Raw genomic sequence first — 22,933 nt, forward strand, 5'->3', positions numbered from 1 at the left:
TGTGCTGTTAGAATCCATCTGAATTGCTGCTTTAGTCTGCATCCAAGAAAATACACAGCTTATCTCACCATTGTCAGGCAACACAGTGACTACAGTGGAACCTTGGTTTGCGAGTAACTTGGTTTATGAGTGTTTTGCAAGATGAGCTAAAATTTTTAATAAATTTTGACTTGATAAACGAGCGAGGTCTTGCAATACAAGTAGTATGTATACACTTTGTCTGCTGAGTGTCATGTGATCACAACTGAGCTGATGGTCTTCTCTCTCCCTCTCTCGCTGCGGGATTGTGGACAATCGTCTCCTATTCTCTGTCTGAGTCGGCGTGCCTCACTCATATAGTCAACATCCGTACGAGCGTATACTGTTTACTACAGCATTGTGACTGTGTGTGCACGAGCGCGCGCGTGTGTGTGTGTGCTGTGACGTGCGAGTCCCCATCTTGCACCACAAAACGCGAAGCTGAGTCTCGGTACTTTAGCAACACCAGCTTTATTCAGCTTGAAACGGCAACAGCGCTGTTATTTATTGTAGCGGGATCTGCCACTCTCCTATACACAGACACAGCAGTCAGGTAGGGTCGTGGCCAAGTAGCACTGTGCCCTGCGCGTTTATAATGTTCCTTGCAATCTTTTCGGATTCGCTTTTACGGCGAACTGCTACAGTGCTGGGAGACTGCGATTGCTTTGGGACGCTCTTCCGTGTGTCGTCCCGTTGGGTGGAATCCCACAAGAGTTTAGAAACTCACTCACACCAGCCATGATTCCTTTCAAAGGTAAAGTGCAGGTTAATTTGTTTTATGTATTTTTACTTTATATTTTGTATTACAGTAATCCCTCCTCCATCGCGGGGGTTGCGTTCCAGAGCCACCCGCGAAATAAGAAAATCTGCGAAGTAGAAACCATATGTTTATATGGTTATTTTTATATTGTCATGCTTGGGTCACAGATTTGCGCAGAAACACAGGAGGTTGTAGAGAGACAGGAACGTTATTCAAACACTGCAAACAAACATTTGTCTCTTTTTCAAAAGTTTAAACTGTGCTCCATGACAAGACAGAGATGACAGTTCTGTCTCACAATTAAAAGAATTCAAACATATCTTCCTTTTCAAAGGAGTGTGCGTCAGGAGAGAGAGAACAAAGCAAGCAGTCAAAAAAAAAATCAATAGGGCTTTTTGGCTTTTAAGTATGCGAAGCACCACCGGTACAAAGCTGTTGAAGGCGGCAGCTCACACCCCCTCCGTCAGGAGCAGGGAGAGAGATAGAGAGAGAGAGCCACAGAAAAACAAAGTCAAAAATCAATACGTGCCCTTTGAGCTTTTAAGTATGCGAAGCACCGTGCAGCATGTCCTTCAGGAAGCAGCTGCACACAGCCCCCCTGCTCACACCCCCCTACGTCAGCGCGAGAGAGAGAGAGAAAGTAAGCTGGGTAGCTTCTCAGCCATCTGCCAATAGCGTCCCTTGTATGAAATCAACTGGGCAAACCAACTGAGGAAGCATGTACCAGAAATTAAAAGACCCATTGTCCGCAGAAACACGCGAAGCAGCGAAAAATCCGCGATATATATTTAGATATGCTTACATATAAAATCCGCGATGGAGTGAAGCCGCGAAAGGCGAAGCGCGATATAGCGAGGGATCACTGTAGTCATTTTTATATGCATAGTTTTGGGTTGTGGAACGAATCATCTTAGTTTCCATTATTTCTTATGGGGAAATTCACTTTGATATACGAGTGCTTTGAACTGCGACCACGTTTCCAGAATGAATTATTCTCACAAACCGAGGTTCTACTGTATTCTTGTTGGTGAAGGACTGAAATGCTTTTGGTTTTGATGTTATAAGCCAGACATTAGAAGTACTGGGAACATTTTCATTTTAACCCCTAATGTTGAGTTATTTTGACTACAGTCAAACTTGAGGCCCTGTTCACTATTTAGTCCCACATTTCAAATATAATTTGTATTAAAGGTGGTAGTTTACAGTTTTTGCCAAATGTTACAAAGTACAAATGAAAAGCATTTACTATGCAGACAACGTGTATGGCCTTGCAAATAAAGAAAGGCAAAAGTTTTGTTTCATCCACAGTTCTTGGCACACAGCATTCTTATTATTGGACCCATTTGGTCTGCCATGTAAAAAATGAAATAGAAGAAAAAAAAAAACTTTTTGTTGAACTCTTAGACAGTTGTTCTTAAATATTTGCAAAGTCCCATTCATTTCATGTTATGGCAATAAGAAATGCATTGGAGAAAGAAAAGGATGGACATCACTTTTTATTAGTTTGACTTGAAACTCAGAAAATGCAAATACTTTTTGTGTAGAAAATCGGTAAAAGGATTGAATCGCTTTAATAGATCCTGAACACTGACCTTTTGACTGCTGGAGCAGTGGTTTTAGCCTACACTGTCTGCAGGACATTAAACCATAATTGTCAGAGGCCCAGAAAGGACCCCATTTCTGACAGAGAGATGTGGATAAAGACAGACTAAATTTTGCTAAACCTTAATTGGGCAAACCTTAGTGCTTCTGAGAGACTGTTCTCTAAAAAAGAAAATAAAATTTGAACTACCTGAAAGTGCAGGTGTCTTGTTTATAGGAAATTAAAAGGGAGGCTTTCAAAGAAAAATAGTAGACATTCCATAATGTTGTCTGGATCTGTTGTTTTCTCTAATATTTGAGGACTTAAATGTGTGCATGGTATGATGAAATCTGAGGGTTATCAAGCCATTTTAATGTCCTGGTGGTTTAAACGTTAGGATCTGTCGATCCATTCGAATAGGAATTCCAATCTTAAGCTCAAGCTATCAAGGACTTCTGATTTGAATCCCACTAAAATGTTTAGGAGAAACGTTTCAGCGAAGAGATTCAGTGTGTTTTAAAAATACATATAAAGTGCAGCCTGGCTGTCATAGCAACATGTATATATCGATAAAGCTAAGAAAACAAGTCTTACTTTCACTGCCAAGGGTGGATAAGTAATCCTAATATTTAAACTATTTCCCAATATACTAATCATTACAAGGTCATACTTTTTTTTTCTTGTTCTCTCTTTGATATGTTAACTTGTACAGGTACAGAATCTCTCATTCACTTCACTGGTATAAATGAGAGATTTAAGTTTTTGATTTTCAATAAATTTGCAAAGCTTTCAGAAAATGTTTTCACTTTGTCACTAGTGGTTATTAAGTACAGCATGTTAATGGGTAAAATTAAATCAACAACACAGTAAAGTGTGCAGAAATTAAAGGTGGTCCAAATACTATATTGCTATATTGGTCCATGCTATAGGTTATTTAAAAATTTTTATTCTTGGATTTTTATACTGAAAGGCACTTATTTCAAAAACTTTCTAGTGGTATCCGTGTACTTAAAACATACATATTTGGCAATTTATGACAATGTGTTAACTTTATTTTGTGAAGGTGCTGCATTCTTTACAATACTAAAATAACTAGTTAAGAAAAGTTGATGCTTTTTTTTAAATTTGAAAGTGAAAAACTCTCATTTACTTTATTTATTTTAAAGCCATGTCTTCAGCTTCTGCCCATGTTGATTCCAAAGCAGAGCTGTCCTCCTTGCTGGAGACCTGGGAAAAGGAGCAACATGGCAACGTGCAGGATATAATACCAATTCTTTCAAAGTGAGTACATAACTCAGTCTATGCATTATTTACGTTCTGATCCTTCAAGTTGAAATATTGTGTTGAGCATATATGTGATAGAATTTTCTTATGCAAAAAACAACCTTTATAAAGGTACCTTTTATAAGCATTTTAATTAAATAAATAACCACAAAGTGTTATCTAACGATTTCAGGTATCTGGTTTTAGGGACACTGTGATTGTCATTCCAAACTTTGGGGGACCACCAAGTTTTTAATATCGCAAAATGTATAACACTAGCTTGTTAATTCTTTAAATAAGTTAATGATCTGCATCGTACATGATGGTTAAGCTGTGATACTAAATTTACGCACTTAAGGCCTCATAGCGAAGCACAGATAAATGCAAAGGATCAGCTATGCTAAACCACACAAATTCAAATAAAGAAATGCATTTTTGTTATGACAGTACATTAAAACCTGATGAGATATTTTCCCAATTTCAAGATCTAGATTATGTGTAAGAAACGGTTGCAAAGAATTTGACCAAAAACCCCTTGGGTAGCCAATAGGGGTACTCTCATTTTGAGTATTTATTGTTTAAACAACCAAAAATTCAGATCATGAGGAAAACCTTAAAGTGTAATGTGTCTGAGAAAAGACTTTTCAGTATGTGTGAACAGTAGACATGTCCCAAGGAATAATACTTCAGTACCAAGTTGATATCAAAATTCCCAAAATATTACAGTGTTACCTTTTATTTACAATATTAGTAGTACTGAGTAAACGCTGGTACTGCACTCATGCATTACTGCTAGTAGACAAATTACTACAGTATGTGAGAAAAATTTGAGTTAAAAACTATATATCAAAATGGCTCACAGAGGTGATGATGCAGCATCACAACAAGACAATCTGGAAATGCTTTGTGTTCTATGCAAGAAAATTTCAGAGTGGAAATTGTGCATATTTGTTAAAGCAAGAAATAAATAAATAATGACAAAACACCACCACCCATAGGCTTTCATTATTGACTCTTTTATCTCATTATGAATTATAATATAAAAATATAAAAATCATAGATTTGTGCATGCTTTGAGAGTGTAATGATTTAAGTTGTAATCGTTTAACTTGTAGTGTCTTGCATTTGTAAAAGAAGATGAAATGATGGTCGAGATTAATTGCTTTTTAGTACAGTGTCCTATATAAGCCTAAAAAAGAATGGTGGCTTTGCATTCATTCTCAGATTGCAATGAGCATGTCTGTAGATGTCTGTCTAAGCATCCATTACTTTTCTAACTGGCATATGGTTTTTTAGGATTGTGAGGTAAAGGTTGCATGTATCCACAATTATGCCTATGGGAACATGGGATGTGGGAGGAAAGTGCACACGGGGAATGTTGGGGGGAAAAAAAAATGGTAGAAAGTAAATATTTCTACCATTTAGAGATCTGTATATAGACAACGTCTCGCATCCTATGAACAATTCCACACTATATTCAACTTTCTGTCAACACATTTCTTTCACTACCTCCAAATTAGAAACTTTGCTAAACAAAACATTCCAAATTTTCTTCACCTCCCACCACCCACCTGCCTCTGTTTCGGAAAAAATACTGATCAGTTTTGAGGACTTGGACAGCATATCTGTAATCTACAAAAGCATTTTAAAGCCCCTCCCCTTTAAAGATCCCACTCAACATTTAAGAAAAGAAGTGGAACGTAGCAGTGCACAGAATTCACTCGATTTCCATATGCACAAAGCATACAATTAAAGTTAAAATGAACTATCGAGCACATCTGTCTCATTTAAAATTGTCCAAAATGTTTCCAGGGCAGCCTGTGAATGTTGCAATCGAGTTCCAGCCTCACTGGGCAACATGTTTTGGGCCTGCACCAAATTAACATAATTTTGGACCAAAATCTTTAAATGCCTTTCAGACAGAATATCACAATATCTCCTAATCCATTAACAGCTGTGTTTGGTGGGCTCCCAGATTGGTGTAAAGTGGAGAAGGACAAACAAACTATAATGGCCTTTACTTCACTATTAGCACGCAGACTTGTCTTGCTCAACTGGAAGAATCCTAGCCCACCTCTGTTAAGTCGGTGGGCAACTGATGCTATATACTAGTTGAAATTTGAAAAAATCTAATTCTCACTTAGAAGATCTGTTCAAAACCTTTTTTTAAAACCTGGCAGGATATAATGAATAGCATTTTAGAATACGCATTTAAATTGAGGAAGCGGATTCCCTTTCCATTTTTTTATTTCTATTTTATTTATTTATTTATTTATTTATCCAGCTATCCTATTATTAAAGTTTTACTCTGTTGGCCTAGCTCTTTTTCTCATGGGTGGGAGTTGATTCGATTTGAACCTAGTTTTGTAAAATTTGACTTGCTTATATGGAATGTTATTTGATTTTAATAAATTCCATAAAATGGTATAACAAAAAAAAATGGTAGAAAATAAAAATCGAGGAATGTTTCAGTTGAAGTGGCTCTTGTTCACACCAGTGATGAAATGAGCTGCTCCATTTGCTAATACCAAAATAAAATTAATTTAGTGTTTAAGTGCTTTCAAGCAGAAAGCACATCTCCATATTGATATAACATGTGCAGTGTTAACAGAAACGTTTAATCATTGAGATGGGCAAAACAGCATATGTTATTGCTGAATACAAATACGCGGATTTGTGTCATTTGTTTGTTTTTTGAAGGCAAACTAAAGTTTAGGAGTATAAACCCGAAAAACACATCTGTCTCTCTCCGTGTATTATATATATATATATATACAGTGGTGTGAAAAACTATTTGCCCCCTTCCTGATTTCTTATTCTTTTGCATGTTTGTCACACAAAATGTTTCTGATCATCAAACACATTTAACCATTAGTCAAATATAACACAAGTAAACACAAAATGCAGTTTTTAAATGATGGTGTTTATTATTTAGGGAGAAAAAAAATCCAAACCTACATGGCCCTGTGTGAAAAAGTAATTGCCCCCTTGTTAAAAAATAACCTAACTGTGGTGTATCATACCTGAGTTCAATTTCCGTAGCCACCCCCAGGCCTGATTACTGCCACACCTGTTTCAATCAAGAAATCACTTAAATAGGAGCTGCCTGACACAGAGAAGTAGACCAAAAGCACCTCAAAAGATAGACATCATGCCAAGATCCAAAGAAATTCAGGAACAAATGAGAACAGAAGTAATTGAGATCTATCAGTCTGGTAAAGGTTATAAAGCCATTTCTAAAGCTTTGGGACTCCAGCGAACCACAGTGAGAGCCATTATCCACAAATGGCAAAAACATGGAACAGTGGTGAACCTTCCCAGGAGTGGCCGGCCGACCAAAATTACCCCAAGAGCGCAGAGACGACTCATCCGAGAGGTCACAAAAGACCCCAGGACAACGTCTAAAGAACTGCAGGCCTCACTTGCCTCAATTAAGGTCAGTGTTCACGACTCCACCATAAGAAAGAGACTGGGCAAAAACGGCCTGCATGGCAGATGTCCAAGACGCAAACCACTGTTAAGCAAAAAGAACATTAGGGCTCGTCTCAATTTTGCTAAGAAACATCTCAATGATTGCCAAGACTTTTGGGAAAATACCTTGTGGACTGATGAGTCAAAAGTTGAACTTTTTGGAAGGCAAATGTCCCGTTACATCTGGCGTAAAAGGAACACAGCATTTCAGAAAAAGAACATCATACCAACAGTAAAATATGGTGGTGGTAGTGTGATGGTCTGGGGTTGTTTTGCTGCTTCAGGACCTGGAAGGCTTGCTGTGATAGATGGAACCATGAATTCTACTGTCTACCAAAAAATCCTGAAGGAGAATGTCCGGCCATCTATTTATCAACTCAAGCTGAAGCGATCTTGGGTGCTGCAACAGGACAATGACCCAAAACACACCAGAAAATCCACCTCTGAATGGCTGAAGAAAAACAAAATGAAGACTTTGGAGTGGCCTAGTCAAAGTCCTGACCTGAATCCAATTGAGATGCTATGGCATGACCTTAAAAAGGCGGTTCATGCTAGAAAATCCTCAAATAAAGCTGAATTACAACAATTTTGCAAAGATGAGTGGGCCAAAATTCCTCCAGAGCCCTGTAAAAGACTCATTGCAAGTTATCGCAAACGCTTGATTGCAGTTATTGCTGCTAAGGGTGGCCCAACCAGTTATTAGGTTCAGGGGGCAATTACTTTTTCACACAGGGCCATGTAGGTTTGGATTTTTTTTTCTCCCTAAATAATAAAAACCATCATTTAAAAACTGCATTTTGTGTTTACTTGTGTTATATTTGACTAATGGTTAAATGTGTTTGATGATCAGAAACATTTTGTGTGACAAACATGCAAAAGAATAAGAAATCAGGAAGGGGGCAAATAGTTTTTCACACCACTGTATATATATATATATATATATATAAAAGCTAAATACCACTTACTTATTCATCACAAATTCTCCTGAACCATGAGGACTTGGGACTTGAAATTTGGAATGTAGGTTACCCATGGCCCATAGGTGCTCGCTAAGAAACTGTTTTAAAAATTTTGTGGTCCAAGTGCGAATTTTCTTAGTTTTTTTAGACCCATTCACTTCATTTCTTTCTAAAATAAATTTCTTTAAAGTAAATTGAAAATACTTTCATTTTTCTGAAGAGTACAAGTTTTGTTTTGATATTTTTGAGTTTCCACAAAATGTTTATAATTTGCCATTTATTTATCTTTTTAAAATCATTTAGGTAGGTTATTCCAAGGTCTATTAAAGCAATTTTTTTTTTGAGGATTTTGATTTTCATACTTTTTTTTATTTTATTCTTTTTCATATCTTCTTCATGAATTCTTCTATTAAGTTTATACCTCTTTAAATAAACCTGTAAAACTATGACCGAGGAAGAAAGGATTTATATAGACAAAGTAATGGTCCCTCACCGCATGGTGCGGGTGAGCGGTGACTGCGCGTGCCTGTTCACCTCGCTGGCCTACCTTGTCTTATATATAAAGCAGACTGTAACAATCTTGCGGTCTTGTATGTATGTTATCATCCATCTGACGCGCAGAACGTTTCTAGTGTGCTCCACAAAAGCAACCGACAGTTTTATCATGAAAAATACGTAGTATTATTTGTTTGTTGTGTAATGTTTGTTTTTGTTAATTATATTTTCATCTTGCATTATTCTTATTCTTATTGTAACAATGTTGTAGTGGTAATAGAATTAAATCAACCTAATAATAATATAAATTTAATTGACGTTTTTTTCATCGTCAAAAATTCTCCATGTAAAAACTACACCACAAAACAAAAATTAATCTGTCAAAAAACCTTAAAGGCGTCGCTTTTCTCATCATTTTTACATTACCTTGAACGTCTTCTGTGATTATATTTTGATGAATACAGGCTATCTATTTTATATCTAAGTGAAGTAAGCAATTTTATTTTTTATCTATCATAAACATCCTATATTTATCTTGTGGATTCAGCGGCTCTCTTTGTAATTTTTGTTTATTCATTAATGAATGAAATGTCATTTGTTTCGCAGATTTGTAGCTAATGTTTTGGTGTTACAATTGTCGTAAAAAAGTAATAGGAAGTTTTTTTTTTAATACGTTCATATTCAAAAACTAATTTAATTAAGTTATCCAAATCGAAGGTAAAGTAGAGACCACATATTTCCAGTTCGGTATCGATGAGTAAATCTCAAGGACAATCATTGCAAATTGCTGGAATCAATTTGGACACAGCCTGTTTCTCATATGGACAGCTTTATGTGGCATGTTCAAGGGTGGGAGAGTCCTAAGAACCTTTTATATATTGGCTAAAGATGGAAAAACTAAAAACATTGTATATAACGAGGCACTTCAGTAAACATGCACGCACTTCAGTAAACATGCACATTAGTGAGTCTTCATTGTTTGTTAATTTATTTTTATTTTTAAAGTTGTGTTTTTTTAATGATATTTTTCTCAAACAATTAAAAAAAAAAAAACTTTATTTACCACCCGGGCAACGCTGCCGGGTATTTTGGCTAGTTATATAATATAATGTTGACTTACTCACTTATAAACATTAATATTTTATTATGGTTTGTTTCAAACTGCTTTTTTATCGTATGATCATTTGTAAATTCACTTTTAGAATTTCTGAGTTGATAGAAAAGGAAACTGAAGAATATCATAAGGGTGATCCTGATCCGTTTGATGACCGGCATCCAGGTATGTAAGCTGTACACACTATATCTTAGTGTTTTGTTTTAGATTTGCAGTTCTTATGTTTGTTTATTTATATTGTCACCTGCAGTCATGAGTCCTATATGGGGTTACATGGTTTGCTGAAAAAGTATAGAAAAAAACAAATTATAAAGCGGTACAATACCAGCATTTTGGGAATTTTTCAGTACCATACATAAACATCAGCTTTCCTGTGAAACCACAGACAATCCCCCCAACCCCTTTACTTCGACACTCACTTTTGCATTTCTGGAAAAACATCCATTTCATATACTTAACAAAATAAAACTGCATATTTCAATGCAATCTGGTATTCATTGGGGACCCTAAAATTGCTTTGAGGTGATCAGGACTTAATGGTGGCCAGAATCCCCCTCAGTGTTTCGATGTAATCAGGGCATCAAGTAGGAAATTGCCTTGACGCGATTGGGACTTCATGGGGGCAATATTGCCCCCCATTTTGCTTAGAGTCGATCAGAACTTCACAGCAATCAAGACCAGGGAGGCAAGCAATTGTGTAGCTCATCATGGAAGCTGTTGCAAAACAAGGGGTTTTGGAAGTGTTATTTGCTTTGCTTTTGCTTTTAGCACAAGCTAAGTATTATAATAGCTTTTAAGCGTTTTGATATAATTGATGGCTGTAACCAATAAATTTACCATATGTAGGAGACGGCTGACATCTCAATTCAGCCGGGACGCCCCGAGAAGGGAAGGATGGGGGAAGGCAACTACGTTTAGACACTGCCTCCCACAAGACACTAGATGGAGACTTCCCTGCAGCATAGCGGTGCCCTGGATTCCCTCAGTCACTGTGGGATTTGGAGTTCAGCTTCAAAGCCCTGCTGGGTATCATGGGTGCTGCAGGGATATGCTGCAGGAGGACCTGGGGAGTCGTGCTTACCTCATAGCCCATATGTACTAGTGAGTCACGAGGCCAGAAGTACTTCCGGGCTGAAGAAAACACAAGTTCTCCATCTGACGTGGAAGTGCTGGCCAGTGACATGGAAGGAAGAACAGAAGCACTTCTGTGTTGGACACTATATAAAGGACTGTTATGAACCCAGCAATGGAGCCAGAGTTGGGAGGTAGTAGACCGTGCTTGCTGATAGGTGTGTAGGAGATAAAGAGAAGAGAAATAGTAACTTATTGTGTTAATTGCCTTTGTTTTTGTGGCTGTGGTGCTTAGGGACACTGTACAAGAAGAAAAAAGAATTAAAATGCTTTTTGATGCTTTTACCTGGTGTCCTGAGTGTCTGTCTGTTGGGTTGAAAGGGGCAACAGTGCCACCTAACATTCACAAGTTTGGCCAGATAAAACATCTTTTTCTGTTACCATTTGTTCCTTCTTCTTCCCAAACTCCCACCTGTTGTTGACTCATTATATGAGACTGTGCTATTTAAGTAATAAGGTATACATAAGTATAGGAATACTCTTATGGTAGCATAGCCAAGCCTGTTTCGTAGAATAGGAACATTAAGTTTTGTATTATAGTTTACCATTCAAAAAAAAGTTATGCATTTGTGTGAAGTGTTTACTTTTTTTCTATTTAGGTCGCGCAGACCCTGAATGTATGCTAGGCCATCTATTAAAAATTCTTTTCAAGAATGAAGACTTTATGAGTGCAGTAAGTCCTAGATTTTATCATCAATCAAACTTTGCATTTTTTAATGCTGTGTATAAATAGCCTTTGACATTTTACTTGCATTGTTTGTTGCTAAGTATGAGGGAGGTGCTTTCACTCATAATTGTTTAAAGCAAAATGGGAAATAGTCTGATATTTATAGATTGTTTGTAGCTGGAAAGACGTCTTCTTTAATCAAAAAAACTATTTTTTGGGCTCTTCTGATTCCTTTCACACTCTCATCGTAGTTATTCTTGTTTCCACAGCTTATAAATACATATGTAATGACAAGCAGAGTTGTCTCTCTGAACACAGCTGCTTGTCGCCTTCTACAGAATATAATGCCTGGGCTTGAAGCTTCTGTTGTCTTTCAAGAAAAGGTGAGAATATTTGGGATGTAAGTGATATTGTCTTTATATTCTTATTGTAAGTAAATGTGAGGTATTACCATATGATGTAAATATGTCAGATTCTCATACACAGTTTGTGGCTTGAAACTTTTGGACTTTTTCCTATCTATATATAAAAAGTGTGCAGAGCAGAATAAAAAGACTAATAGGATGTTAGGTTATATAGTATGAAGTGTAGAGCACTTGTTGTGTTAGTAGTACACTTCATGATAAAAGGGTGATGTGCCTAGTTTACACAAATGAGATGGACATTTGCAGCCTAAATCTAATGGTTGGAAGTTCGAAATCAGAACTATAAAGGAGACATGCTTCTGCTTGTGATATTCTTCAGGCTGTTTAACTGGTGATCTCTGCCCCAAGTGTGAGCTGACTACCTGGGAAGTTATCTGTGGGTCTGCAATGAGAAAGGAGTTAATGGATATTGCATTTAGGAATTCCAGCTGTTTGCCTTAAATGTTGGAATTTCCCCTCTTTTATACTGGAAGGTTTCATCATGTTGGAACTGGGAATTGCTGGAGCAGATTAACACACCTTTAACATGACATCTTTTAAAGATGTATTATGTAGTCTTAACTTAGTCACTAATGAAAGACATAGAAAGTTGTGAAAGTGTGGTTATTTTGACATCAGTGATCCAAAAATAAAAAGTCCTCGGTGTAGCCCATGGGTTATTGAGTCTACAGAGACCCAGACAGTTACAAATCCAAAGAAGGTTCTATTTAAGCTATATCACATTGCTTGTGAGGCCTTGTTGCACATAGTATTATAGATGAGAATACTGGGACATGGATCAAAACCTAAGAGTAATTGTTCCACAAACGTTAATGTTTTTGGTATGTTGAGCATTATAGACACACAGTGTTTATTTCAGGGTATTGTCATTTTTCACTTTCCCCATCATTGAGCTATGTCATGCATTATTTGTCATTGCTCACTTGTTGCTGATCACTTTTCACTCATGATGCATCCCTACTTATTTGTCACAAATCGTCATTTCTCATTGTTTATTTTTAGCCTTTTTAGTTTTAACGTAAACAAAACACAGTCGAGAAAATGAGCATGACTCTGGGTTGGGATTTGAGCAAATAAGTTTTATGCATGACATCACTGGTTTATTCACCTATCAATCAAATGCTTATTTAAAAAGAATGACAGCTGTACTTAGCACTATCTCGTGTGTCTATTACAGAAGCTTATTTCTGCCACTCCAAGAAAATATAATTATATTATTTTACATGAGAATTGTGTGATTTCCCAATTATGATTGCAAGATTTCAGAAATACTATTATTTTGCAAAGATGTTACCTGCTTACTGCATGTAACGTCACACACCTGTTAGATTGCAATCTTTGGATAGGAACTGACTTTTGACATTACTCTTAGCTTTACTTTAAATAACTTTTGGTACAATTGTACAGTGCAGTAGAATGGAGCTACCATTCCTGCCTCATAGAACATGGAACGAGAAATGTGACAAATGATATGTTATGAATGACAAATGAATAGTGGTTAGTGAAGAGTATGACTAGTTAGGACTGACACGATATACAACACAGATTGATACTGATGCTTGATGACAAGCTGTGAAAAATGACAATGGACAACAAACAAATTCTGCACTGTATAGTACATTACTGAAGTAGGTAGTAGGGTTCCCTGTTTATACCGTTACTTAAAGTGCAGAAAAAAAGTCCAATTTTAAAACTGTACAGTATGGGCATTTTGGGATTTTGGTACCAGAAGTAAACCTTGGCTTTATACTCAGTCCCAACCTTGACATTTGGTAGTGTATACATGGAAAAATGTCTGTTCGAAACAACTAGAGATTCTGATGTGATGGGGACTACATGGGGACACCCCCCACTTGCTTTGATGCAATCAGAACTTCTGGGGGAACACCCATAAACCAAGATCATCTTCTTTCGGCAGCTCCCGTTATGGGTTGCCACAGCAGATCATCTTTTTCCATATCTTTCTGTCCTCTGCATCTTGTTCTGTTACACCCATCACCTGCATGTCCTCTCTCACCACATCAATAAACCTTTGCTTAGGCCATCCTTTTTTCCTCTTCCCTGGCAGCTCAATCCTTAGCATCCTTCTCCCAATATACCCAGCATCTCTCCTCTGCACATGTCCAAACCAACGCAATCTCGCCTCTCTGACTTTGTCTCCCAACCGTCCAACTTGAGCTGACCCTCTAATGTACTCATTTCTAATCCTATCCATCCTCGTCACACCCAGTGCAAATCTTAGCATCTTTATCTCTGCTACCTCCAGCTCTGTCTCCTGCTTTCTGGTCAGTGCCACTGGCTTCAACCCATATAACATAGCTGGTCTCACTGCTGTCCTGTAGACCTTCCCTTTCACTCTTGCTGATACCTGTCTGTCACAAATTATTCCTGACACTCTTCTCCACCCATTCCACCCTGCCTGCACTCTCTTTTTCACCTCTCTTCAACAATCCCCATTATTCTGTACTTTTGATCCCAAGTATTAAACTCATCCACCTTCACCAACTCTACTCCCTCCATCCTCACCATACCACTGACCTCCCTCTCATTTACACACATGTATTCTGTCTTGTTCCTCCTGACCTTCATTTCTCTCCTCTCTAGAGCATATCTCCACCTCTTAAGGGTCTCCTCAACCTGCTCCCTACTATCACTACAGATCACAATGTCATCAGCAAACATCATAGTTCATGGGGACTCCTGTCTAATCTCGTTTGTCAACCTGTCCATCACCATTGCAAATAAGAAAGGGCTCAGAGCCGATCCTTGATGTAATCTCACCACCAACTTGAATGCATCCATCACTCTTATTGCAGACCTCGCCACTGTCACATTTCCTTCGTACATATCCTGTACAACTTACGTACTTCTCTGCCACTCCCGACTTCCTCATATAATACCACAGCTCCTCTTGAGTCACCCTGTCATATGCTTTCTCCAGGTCCACAAAGACGCAATGCAACTCCTTCTGGCCTTCTCTAAACTTCTCCATCTACATCCTCAGAGCAAACATTGCATCTGTGGTGCTCTTTCTTGGAATGAAACCATACTGCTGCTCACTAATCATCACCTCACTTCTTAACCGAGCTTCCACTACTCTTTCCCATAACTTCATGCTGTAGCTCATCAATTTTATTCCCCTGTAGTTACTGCAGTCCTGCACATCTCCATTATTCTTAAATATTGGCACCAGTACACTACTTCTCCACTCCTCAGGTATCCCCTCACTTTCCAAGATTCCATTAAACAATCTGGTTAAAAACTCCACTGCCATCTCTCCTAAACACCTCCATGCTTCTATAGGTATGTCATCTGGACCAACGGCCTTTCCATTTTTCGTCCTCTTCATAGCTCTCTTTACTTCCTCCTTGCTAATCCGTTGTACTTCCTGATTTGCTGTCTCCACCTCATCCAACCTCTTCTCTCTCTCGTTCTCTTCATTCATCAGCCTCTCAAAGTACTCTTTCCTTCTGCTCAACACACTCTCTTCATTTGTGATTACGTTTCCATCTTTATCTTTTATCGCCCTAACCTGCTGCACATCTTTCCCAGCTCGGTCCCTTTGTCTAGCCAATCGGTACAGGTCCTTTTCTCCCTCCTTAGTGTCCAACCTCTTATACAACTCATCATACGCTTTTTCTTTAGCCTTTGCGACCTCTTTCTTCACCTTGTGCCTTATCTCCTGGTACTCTTGTCTGCTTTCTGCATCTCTCTGACTATCCCACTTCTTCTTTGCCATCCTTTTCCTCTGTATACTCTCCTGTATTTCCTCATTCCACCACCAGGTTTCCTTTTCCTCCTTCCTCTTTCCAGATGTCACGCCAAGCACCCTTCTTGCTGTCACCCTTACTACATCTGCTGTAGTTTCCCAGCTGTCTGGTAACTCTTCACTGCCACCCAGTGCCTGTCTCACCTCCTTGCTAAACTCAACCTTGCAGTCTTCCTTTTTCAACTTCCACCATTTGATCCTTGGCTCTGCCCTCACTTTCTTCCTGTTCTTGGTCTCCAATGTCATCCTACAGACCACCATCCTATGCTGCTTAACTACACTTTCCCCTGCCACCACTTTGCAGTCTTCAATCTCCTTCAGATCAACTCTTCTGCATAGGATGTAATCTACCTGTGTGCATCTTCCTCCACTCTTGTACATAACCCTATGTTCCTCCCTGTTCTTAAAATACATATTCACTACAGCCATGTCCATCCTTTTGGCAAAATCCACTATCCTCTGACCTTCTTCATTCCTCTCCTTGACACCATACCTACCCATCACCTCCTTGTCTCCATTGTTCCCTTCATCAACATGCCCATTGAAATCTGCTCCAATCACCACTTTCTGTCCCTTGGGTACACTGTTCATCGCTTCATCCAACTCACTCCAAAAATCTTCTTTCTCACCCATTGCACACCCAACTTGCGGTGCATATGCACTAACAACATGGCCAATACTTGTGAAAATTATGTGTGTCACTATTCTGAAAAACAAATCACTTAAAAAAGGCAGTCAAACTGGGATCACTGGGGGATTTACAATTTTTTTTTTAAATTATGTGGCAAAACTCTTTTCAAATTCTGTGTACCTCATTGTACTAAAAACACTGCAGTGGTAATGGTTGTTGGCCTGATGGCCTTTATAGCCCGGGAGGTACCTGCTTAAGTGTAGGTGATATGCTGAATGAAATTCTTTTTCTGGTGTGTTTTTTGAAAAAAAGGAGATTGCGTTGTTTTCGCTAGTACTGTGATTTGAAATTTTCTGTTTACGAGTTTTAAAAAAAAAACAAAACTTCCTGGATCATTAAAATGCTGCATATGAAGTTACTTTTAAATGTGTTGGATATACAGTGGTAATATCACATTTAATTTACATAGCTGAATATACGTATTGGAAATGAGTGCCTTGCTTTTGGGAACAGTAATTTATATATTATATAGCACAACTAAGTAAACGATATTTTAAAAGTTCTGTACAAACTGTACCCTTTCTACTCAGTTTTATTTGTTGATGTTCAATAGTAACTAAATTTTATCAAGAAATTGGTACAAATTAATGATTAAAGTAATGATTTTAAAATATCAAGAGTTGTTTCTGTTTACTAAACAAGTAATGTAGTCAATTTTGATTTGATAGAATTTAAGGAAAATAATATAATTGTGCTTGAAAGTTTGTGAACCCTTTAGAATTTTCTATATTTCTGCATAAATATGACCTAAAACATCATCAGATTTTCACTCAAGTACTAAAAGTAGATAAAGAGAAACCAGTTAAACAAATGAGACAAAAATATTATACTTGGTCATTTATTTATTAAGGAAAATGATTGAATATTACATATTTGTGAGTGGCAAAAGTATGTGAACCTTTGCTTTCAGTATCTGGTGTGACCCCCCTTCGCAGCAATAACTGCATCTAAACATTTACGGTAACTGTTGATCAATCCTGCACACTGGCTTGGAGAAATTTTAGCCCATTTCTCTGTACAGAACAGCTTCAACTATGGGATGTTGGTGGGTTTCCTCACATTAACTGCTCACTTCGGGTCCTTCCACAACATTTCGATTGGATTAAGGTCAGGACTTTGACTTGGCCATTCCAAAGCATTAACTTTATTCCTCTTTAACCATTCTTTGGTAGAACGACTTGTGTGCTTAGGGTCGTTGTCTTGCTGCATGACCCACCTTCTCTTGAGATTCAGTTCATGGACAGATGTCCTGACATTTTCCTTTAGAATTCTCTGATATAATTCAGAATTCATTGCTCCATCAATGAAGGCAAGCCGTCCTGTCCTAGATGCAGCAAAACAGGCCCAAAACCTGATACTACCACCACCATGTTTCACAGATGGGATAAGGTCCTTATGCTGGAATGCAGTGTTTTCCTTTCTCCAAACACAACGCTTTTCATTTAAACCAAAAAGTTCTATTTTGGTCTCATCCGTCCCCAAAACATTCTTCCAATAGCCTTCAGGTTTGTCCATGTGATCTTTAGCAAACTGCAGACGAGCAGCAATGTATTTTTTGCAGAGCAGTGGCTTTCTCCTTGCAACCCTGCCATGCACACCATTGTTGTTCAGTGTTCTCCTGATGGTGGACTCATGAACATGAACATTAGCCAATGTGAGAGAGGCCTTCAGTTGCTTAGAAGTTACCCTGGCATCCTTTGTGACCTCGCCGACTATTACACGCCTTGCTGTTGGAGTGATCTTTGTTGGTCGACAACTCCTGGGGAGGGTAACAGTGGTCTTGAATTTCCTCCATTTGTACACAATCTGTCTGACTGTGGATTGGTGGTGTCCAAACTCTTTAGAGATGGTTTTGTTACCTTTTCCAGCCTGATGAGCATCAACAACTCTTTTTCTGAGGTCCTCAGAAATCTCCTTTGTTCGTGCTATGATACACTTCCACAAACGTGTTGTGAAGAGCAGACTTTGATAGATCCCTGTTCCTTAAATACCACAGGGTGCCCACTCACACCTGATTGTCATCCCATTGATTGAAAACACCCAACTCTAATTTCACCTTCAAACTAACTGCTAATACTAGAGGTTCACATACTTTTGCCACTCACAAATATGTAATATTCAATCATTTTCCTTAATAAATAAATGACCAAGTATAATATTTTTGTCTCATTTGTTTAACTGGTTTCTCTTTATCTACTTTTAGGACTTGAGTGAAAATCTGATGATGTTTTAGGTCGTATTTATGCAGAAATATAGAAAATTCTAAAGGGTTTACAAACTTTCAAGCACAACTGTATATACTTTAAAAACATACTTGACTCAAAGTAATATATTTAAGTTATTGGTGAAGACATTGTTTCATTCATATTCAAACTTTTTTCAACAGTGCATTTTTTGTAGAATAACACAACATCTTAATGTACTTATTGAATTTTGTTTTAGGAGGGAATTGTTGAAAAACTTTTTAAATGGGCACGAGAAGCAGAACAGCCTTTGAGAACTTATGCCACAGGGCTACTAGCTGGAGCTATGGAGAATCAAGATATAGCAACCAACTGCAGGGAAGAGAACTTACTGTTGGTAAATATGTCAGTCCTCACTGTGCTCCTAACTATTTTTAATATGTTAAAAAAAAAATCCTAAAGCCTAATCTGGTTTTGTTTTTTCTTTTTTACATAAATCTTTAAACAGGTGCAATTTATTCATAGATTCTTCTGAAAATTCCTGTATTACTACATTGACTTTTTTAATATTTGTTTGAAAGTGTAGTTTTTTGAGAATATTGAGTGAAATTAAATCAATCTTACAGGTCCCACTTATGCTACAGCGATTACGAGAACTTCAGGAGAGAGACATGGAATGCAAGCAAGAGTTCAAACGTCCAAGCCCCAGAAAGATGCTTGGTGAACCCTTGCTTCCTTTGGATGAAGAAGCTGTAGATATTGGTTTTGGAGAACCATCACTGATTGAAAACAAGGAAGACCCCGAAGAACATGATGTGTCATTTCATCTTAATTCCACTCATCAAACTAGCAGCAGAGTCAATTCAGCCAATAAAACTGCTCATGATGAAAGTGATGGCAAAAAAGAGAAAATTGAAAAAAAAATTGAGAAAGATGGAATAAGGAAAGCAAAACAGAAATTGAACTTTTCTCTACCAGAGCCTGACAGGGTGTTTAATGAATTGTCTAATAGTAGCTGGTCTGAAATGTCTCCATGGGTTATTGGTACGAACTATCACCTTTATCCTTTAACTCCTGCTATAGAGCAGAGGTTTATTCTCCAGTATCTCACGCCATTGGGCGAGTACCAAGAGGTAATTATTCAGTCTCATGAACATTTGAAAATTTTGTTGAAATGTAATTTGTTGTACTAAATAACATCGAGGAGGAAATAGTCTAACAAGAAGTATTTGTACTTTATTTTTAAATTAGCCTTTGAGTGACCCATTAATAAGTCCATTGCATATTCATAAAATGATACTTTATTCAGCATAATCATGGAGCTTATTTGATTTAAAATGCAGCTTAATTTTTTGGGGTTCTACGTATTTAATCGATTTCAAGGAAATTTAAAGCTATTATGAATTGAACATGCATTGTTAAAGAATATTTGGGATGTGTGAGCTAAGGAAATATTCTTTCACTTGATAAGATGAGGGGCTTGGTTTTAGGATAGAATTTGACAATCCCAAACAACTTGGGGGCGGGCTGTGTTTTTAGTCTGCGTTAAACACCTTGTCAAAATCTACTTCGAAGATGGAGTTAAATTTTCTAAACCACTTAGTCTAGCCTCTCAGTGTAATAACAGTGTACAAGCAGCATTTCTTTATGCTTTGATATTTCTCCCTCTCCCTTCTAGTCTAGTCCTTAATATGCATACTAACTTTGTATTTATTTATTATTTTACTTTCTCCCTATATATAGTTGCTAGCTGTATTTATGCAACTTGGTGCTCGGGAGCTGTTAATGTATTATATTGATCTAAAGCAAACCAATGATGTCCAGCTTACCTTTGAAGCATTAAAGGTAAGTTATTTAGTTTCTTTGTTTAAGGCATTTGATTTAATCTTGGTACATTTCAGTACTTTATTTGAAAATAGCTTGTTACGTTACTTACAGTATACTATATCATGTTTGTGGAATGTGTTTGTTTTAAATATTATTAAGCATAACTAGGTACCAGAAATGTAAAAATATAAATCAAGGTAAAGCTCATTTTAAGTTTGATTTTGACTTGCAAGAAAAAGAGTCATTCTGAGGGTAAGACACAAGAGTGTGTGAATTGTGAAAGCTGGCATCACAAGACTTAAATATTTTCATCATGTAAACTAAAATATTTGTTTTCAGAGTATTGTAGATAAGTGCTCACATCTTGAAAATTATTAGCGTAGATCAAGAAAAAAACAATTTTAGTTTTGGCTCAATTTGAAAATGTCTAAATCCGTAACAATACTGAAAACAAAGGAAGCTCAGCTAAAGCTAATATCATATTAACAATGTAGTACTGCATTATGTAATTATTTTAACTGTAAACAGAGCTAATATATTGCATTTTCTTGTACATTGTGCAGCTGTCAGTTTTGTTCATCTACTGAGTTTGAAAGTAGTCTAGTACATATCTTATAGTGCAAGATATTTTTCTTTTGGAGCATCAACCCCAATTGTAACCCATAAACACATTTTTTCTTGATGATAGGTTAATCCTTTTGTGACTAAGTTAAAAGCATGCATCCCTACCTAATAAGTTAAATATACAGTTGTTATATCTACAAGTTTAATTTTGTAATATAATTTTAATTTTCATTGCAAAAACAATGCCAATGACTGTGCTCATAGTTTCTTGAGTGGGGCTATTTATTTTAGAAACTACATTGTTTTATTTATTTATTTTTTGGCCTAATGGCCTCAGCTTCTATTTTTTTTCCATAATTAGCATTGAAAGCATTGCAAAGTCAGACCTCACTTCATATGGTCAGGGGGTAGTCAAGGGTTATGTCTTGCTCCCATGGTTTAGCAGCTGTGAAGACATCAATATACTGAAAAGATCATGTACAGTGCAAGCATTTACTAGTCCTGGCAAACCTCTACTGGGTCATTCTATATTTCACAACACAAAGTTTATGTGAGGCACATGAGACAAGGCGAATAAAAATTCTGTTTTGTTTTTAGCATCACATGCATTGTTTCAGAACTTGACTTTTAAAAGGCATTTCTTTATTAAAGGTATTCTGATTAGATGTTGAAGCCATTATGACATGTTAGACACCCTGTTTTAACATTTGATATCTTGTGCTAAAACTGTTTCATTGGTGCTAATTGTTTTGATGACTGACTTCATTTGTATTTCTAGTTTAAAGTTTATTTTCTGAGACATCTTTAAATGTATTTTGCCTAATGTATATTGACTGAACTTTCCCCTTTACTTCTGTTATTGATATTTGTAATTATATTTTGACTTGACAAAGTCTGAATTTCAGATTTTGAAATTTACTTCATATGTTTAAATTTATTACATGGTGAAAATGTAATTATTCATTACTAAAACTTCATTTAATACAAGACTGAAAATGTAAACAAAACTTCACTGCAGTCAGAAAATAATTGCAGACATCTCAAATTGAAAGCTCTGTTAAAGTGAATGAGAAGAGTTTCTCCATTGTCTATATCATGAGTTTCATTATACAGTAATCCCTCTCTATATCGCGCTTTGACTTTCGCGGCTTCACTCTATCGCAGATTTTATATGTAAGCATATTTAAATATATATCGCAGATTTTTTGCTGGTTCGCGGATTTCTGCGGACAATGGGTCTTTTAATTTCTGGTACATGCTTCCTCAGTTGGTTTGTCCAGTTGATTTCATACAAGGGACGCTATTGGCAGATGGCTGAGAAGCTACCCAACCAGAGCGCGTATTACGTATTAAATAAAACTCCTCAAATATTTTGTGAGCACGGGGGCTGTTCACACCCCTAGAGGATACAGCCGCTCCTCAAAAAATGCTAAAAGATTACCTTCACATTACTCGCTTCCTTGCTGGGCTTACATATGGCTGTTTTGTCACGCGATATGCTTTCCGCATGGTGCTTCGTATACTTAAAAGATCAAACAGGACGTATTGATTTTTGATTGTTTGCTTTTCTCTCTCTCTATCTCTCTCTCTCTCTCTCTGACATTCTCTGCTCCTGACGGAGGGGGGTGTAAGCAGGGGGGCTGTTCGCACCCCTAGATGGTACGACGCTCGTCTAAAAATGCTGAAAGATTATCTTCACATTGCTCCCTTCAGTGCAGCTGCTTTGTCAAGCGACATGCTTCCTGCACGGTGCTTCGCGTACTTAAAAGATCAAACAGCGCATATTGATTTTTGATTGTTTGCTTTTCTCTCTCTGTCTCTCTTGCTCTGACATTCTCTGCTCCTGACGGAGGGGGTGTGAGCAGAGGGGCTGTTCGCACACTGGCCTAGAGTATACGGACGCTCCTCTAAAAAATGCTGAAAGACTACCTTCACATTGCTTCCTTCCTTGCAGCTGCTTTGTCCGGCGGTGCTTCGCATACTTAAAAGCCAAACAGCCCTATTGATTTTTGAT

The 22,933-nt window shown here is 37.4% G+C and overlaps 1 protein-coding gene across 1 annotated transcript in view; it reads left to right on the plus strand.

The window, feature by feature from the left end:
• LOC114668304 (DDB1- and CUL4-associated factor 1-like) overlaps positions 1-22,933 on the plus strand; it is a 76,313-nt gene that overhangs the window by 11,403 nt on the left and 41,977 nt on the right. The window contains exons 2-8 of the mRNA XM_028823968.2: positions 3,527-3,641; positions 9,751-9,827; positions 11,393-11,466; positions 11,730-11,843; positions 18,788-18,925; positions 19,155-19,661; positions 20,272-20,373. Coding sequence (XP_028679801.2) covers positions 3,529-3,641; positions 9,751-9,827; positions 11,393-11,466; positions 11,730-11,843; positions 18,788-18,925; positions 19,155-19,661; positions 20,272-20,373 — 1,125 coding nt within the window. The 5' untranslated portion in view covers positions 3,527-3,528. The remainder of the gene's footprint in view (positions 1-3,526; positions 3,642-9,750; positions 9,828-11,392; positions 11,467-11,729; positions 11,844-18,787; positions 18,926-19,154; positions 19,662-20,271; positions 20,374-22,933) is intronic.

This window comes from Erpetoichthys calabaricus, chromosome 18 (assembly GCF_900747795.2).
Source record: "Erpetoichthys calabaricus chromosome 18, fErpCal1.3, whole genome shotgun sequence".
NCBI lineage: Eukaryota > Metazoa > Chordata > Cladistia > Polypteriformes > Polypteridae > Erpetoichthys > Erpetoichthys calabaricus.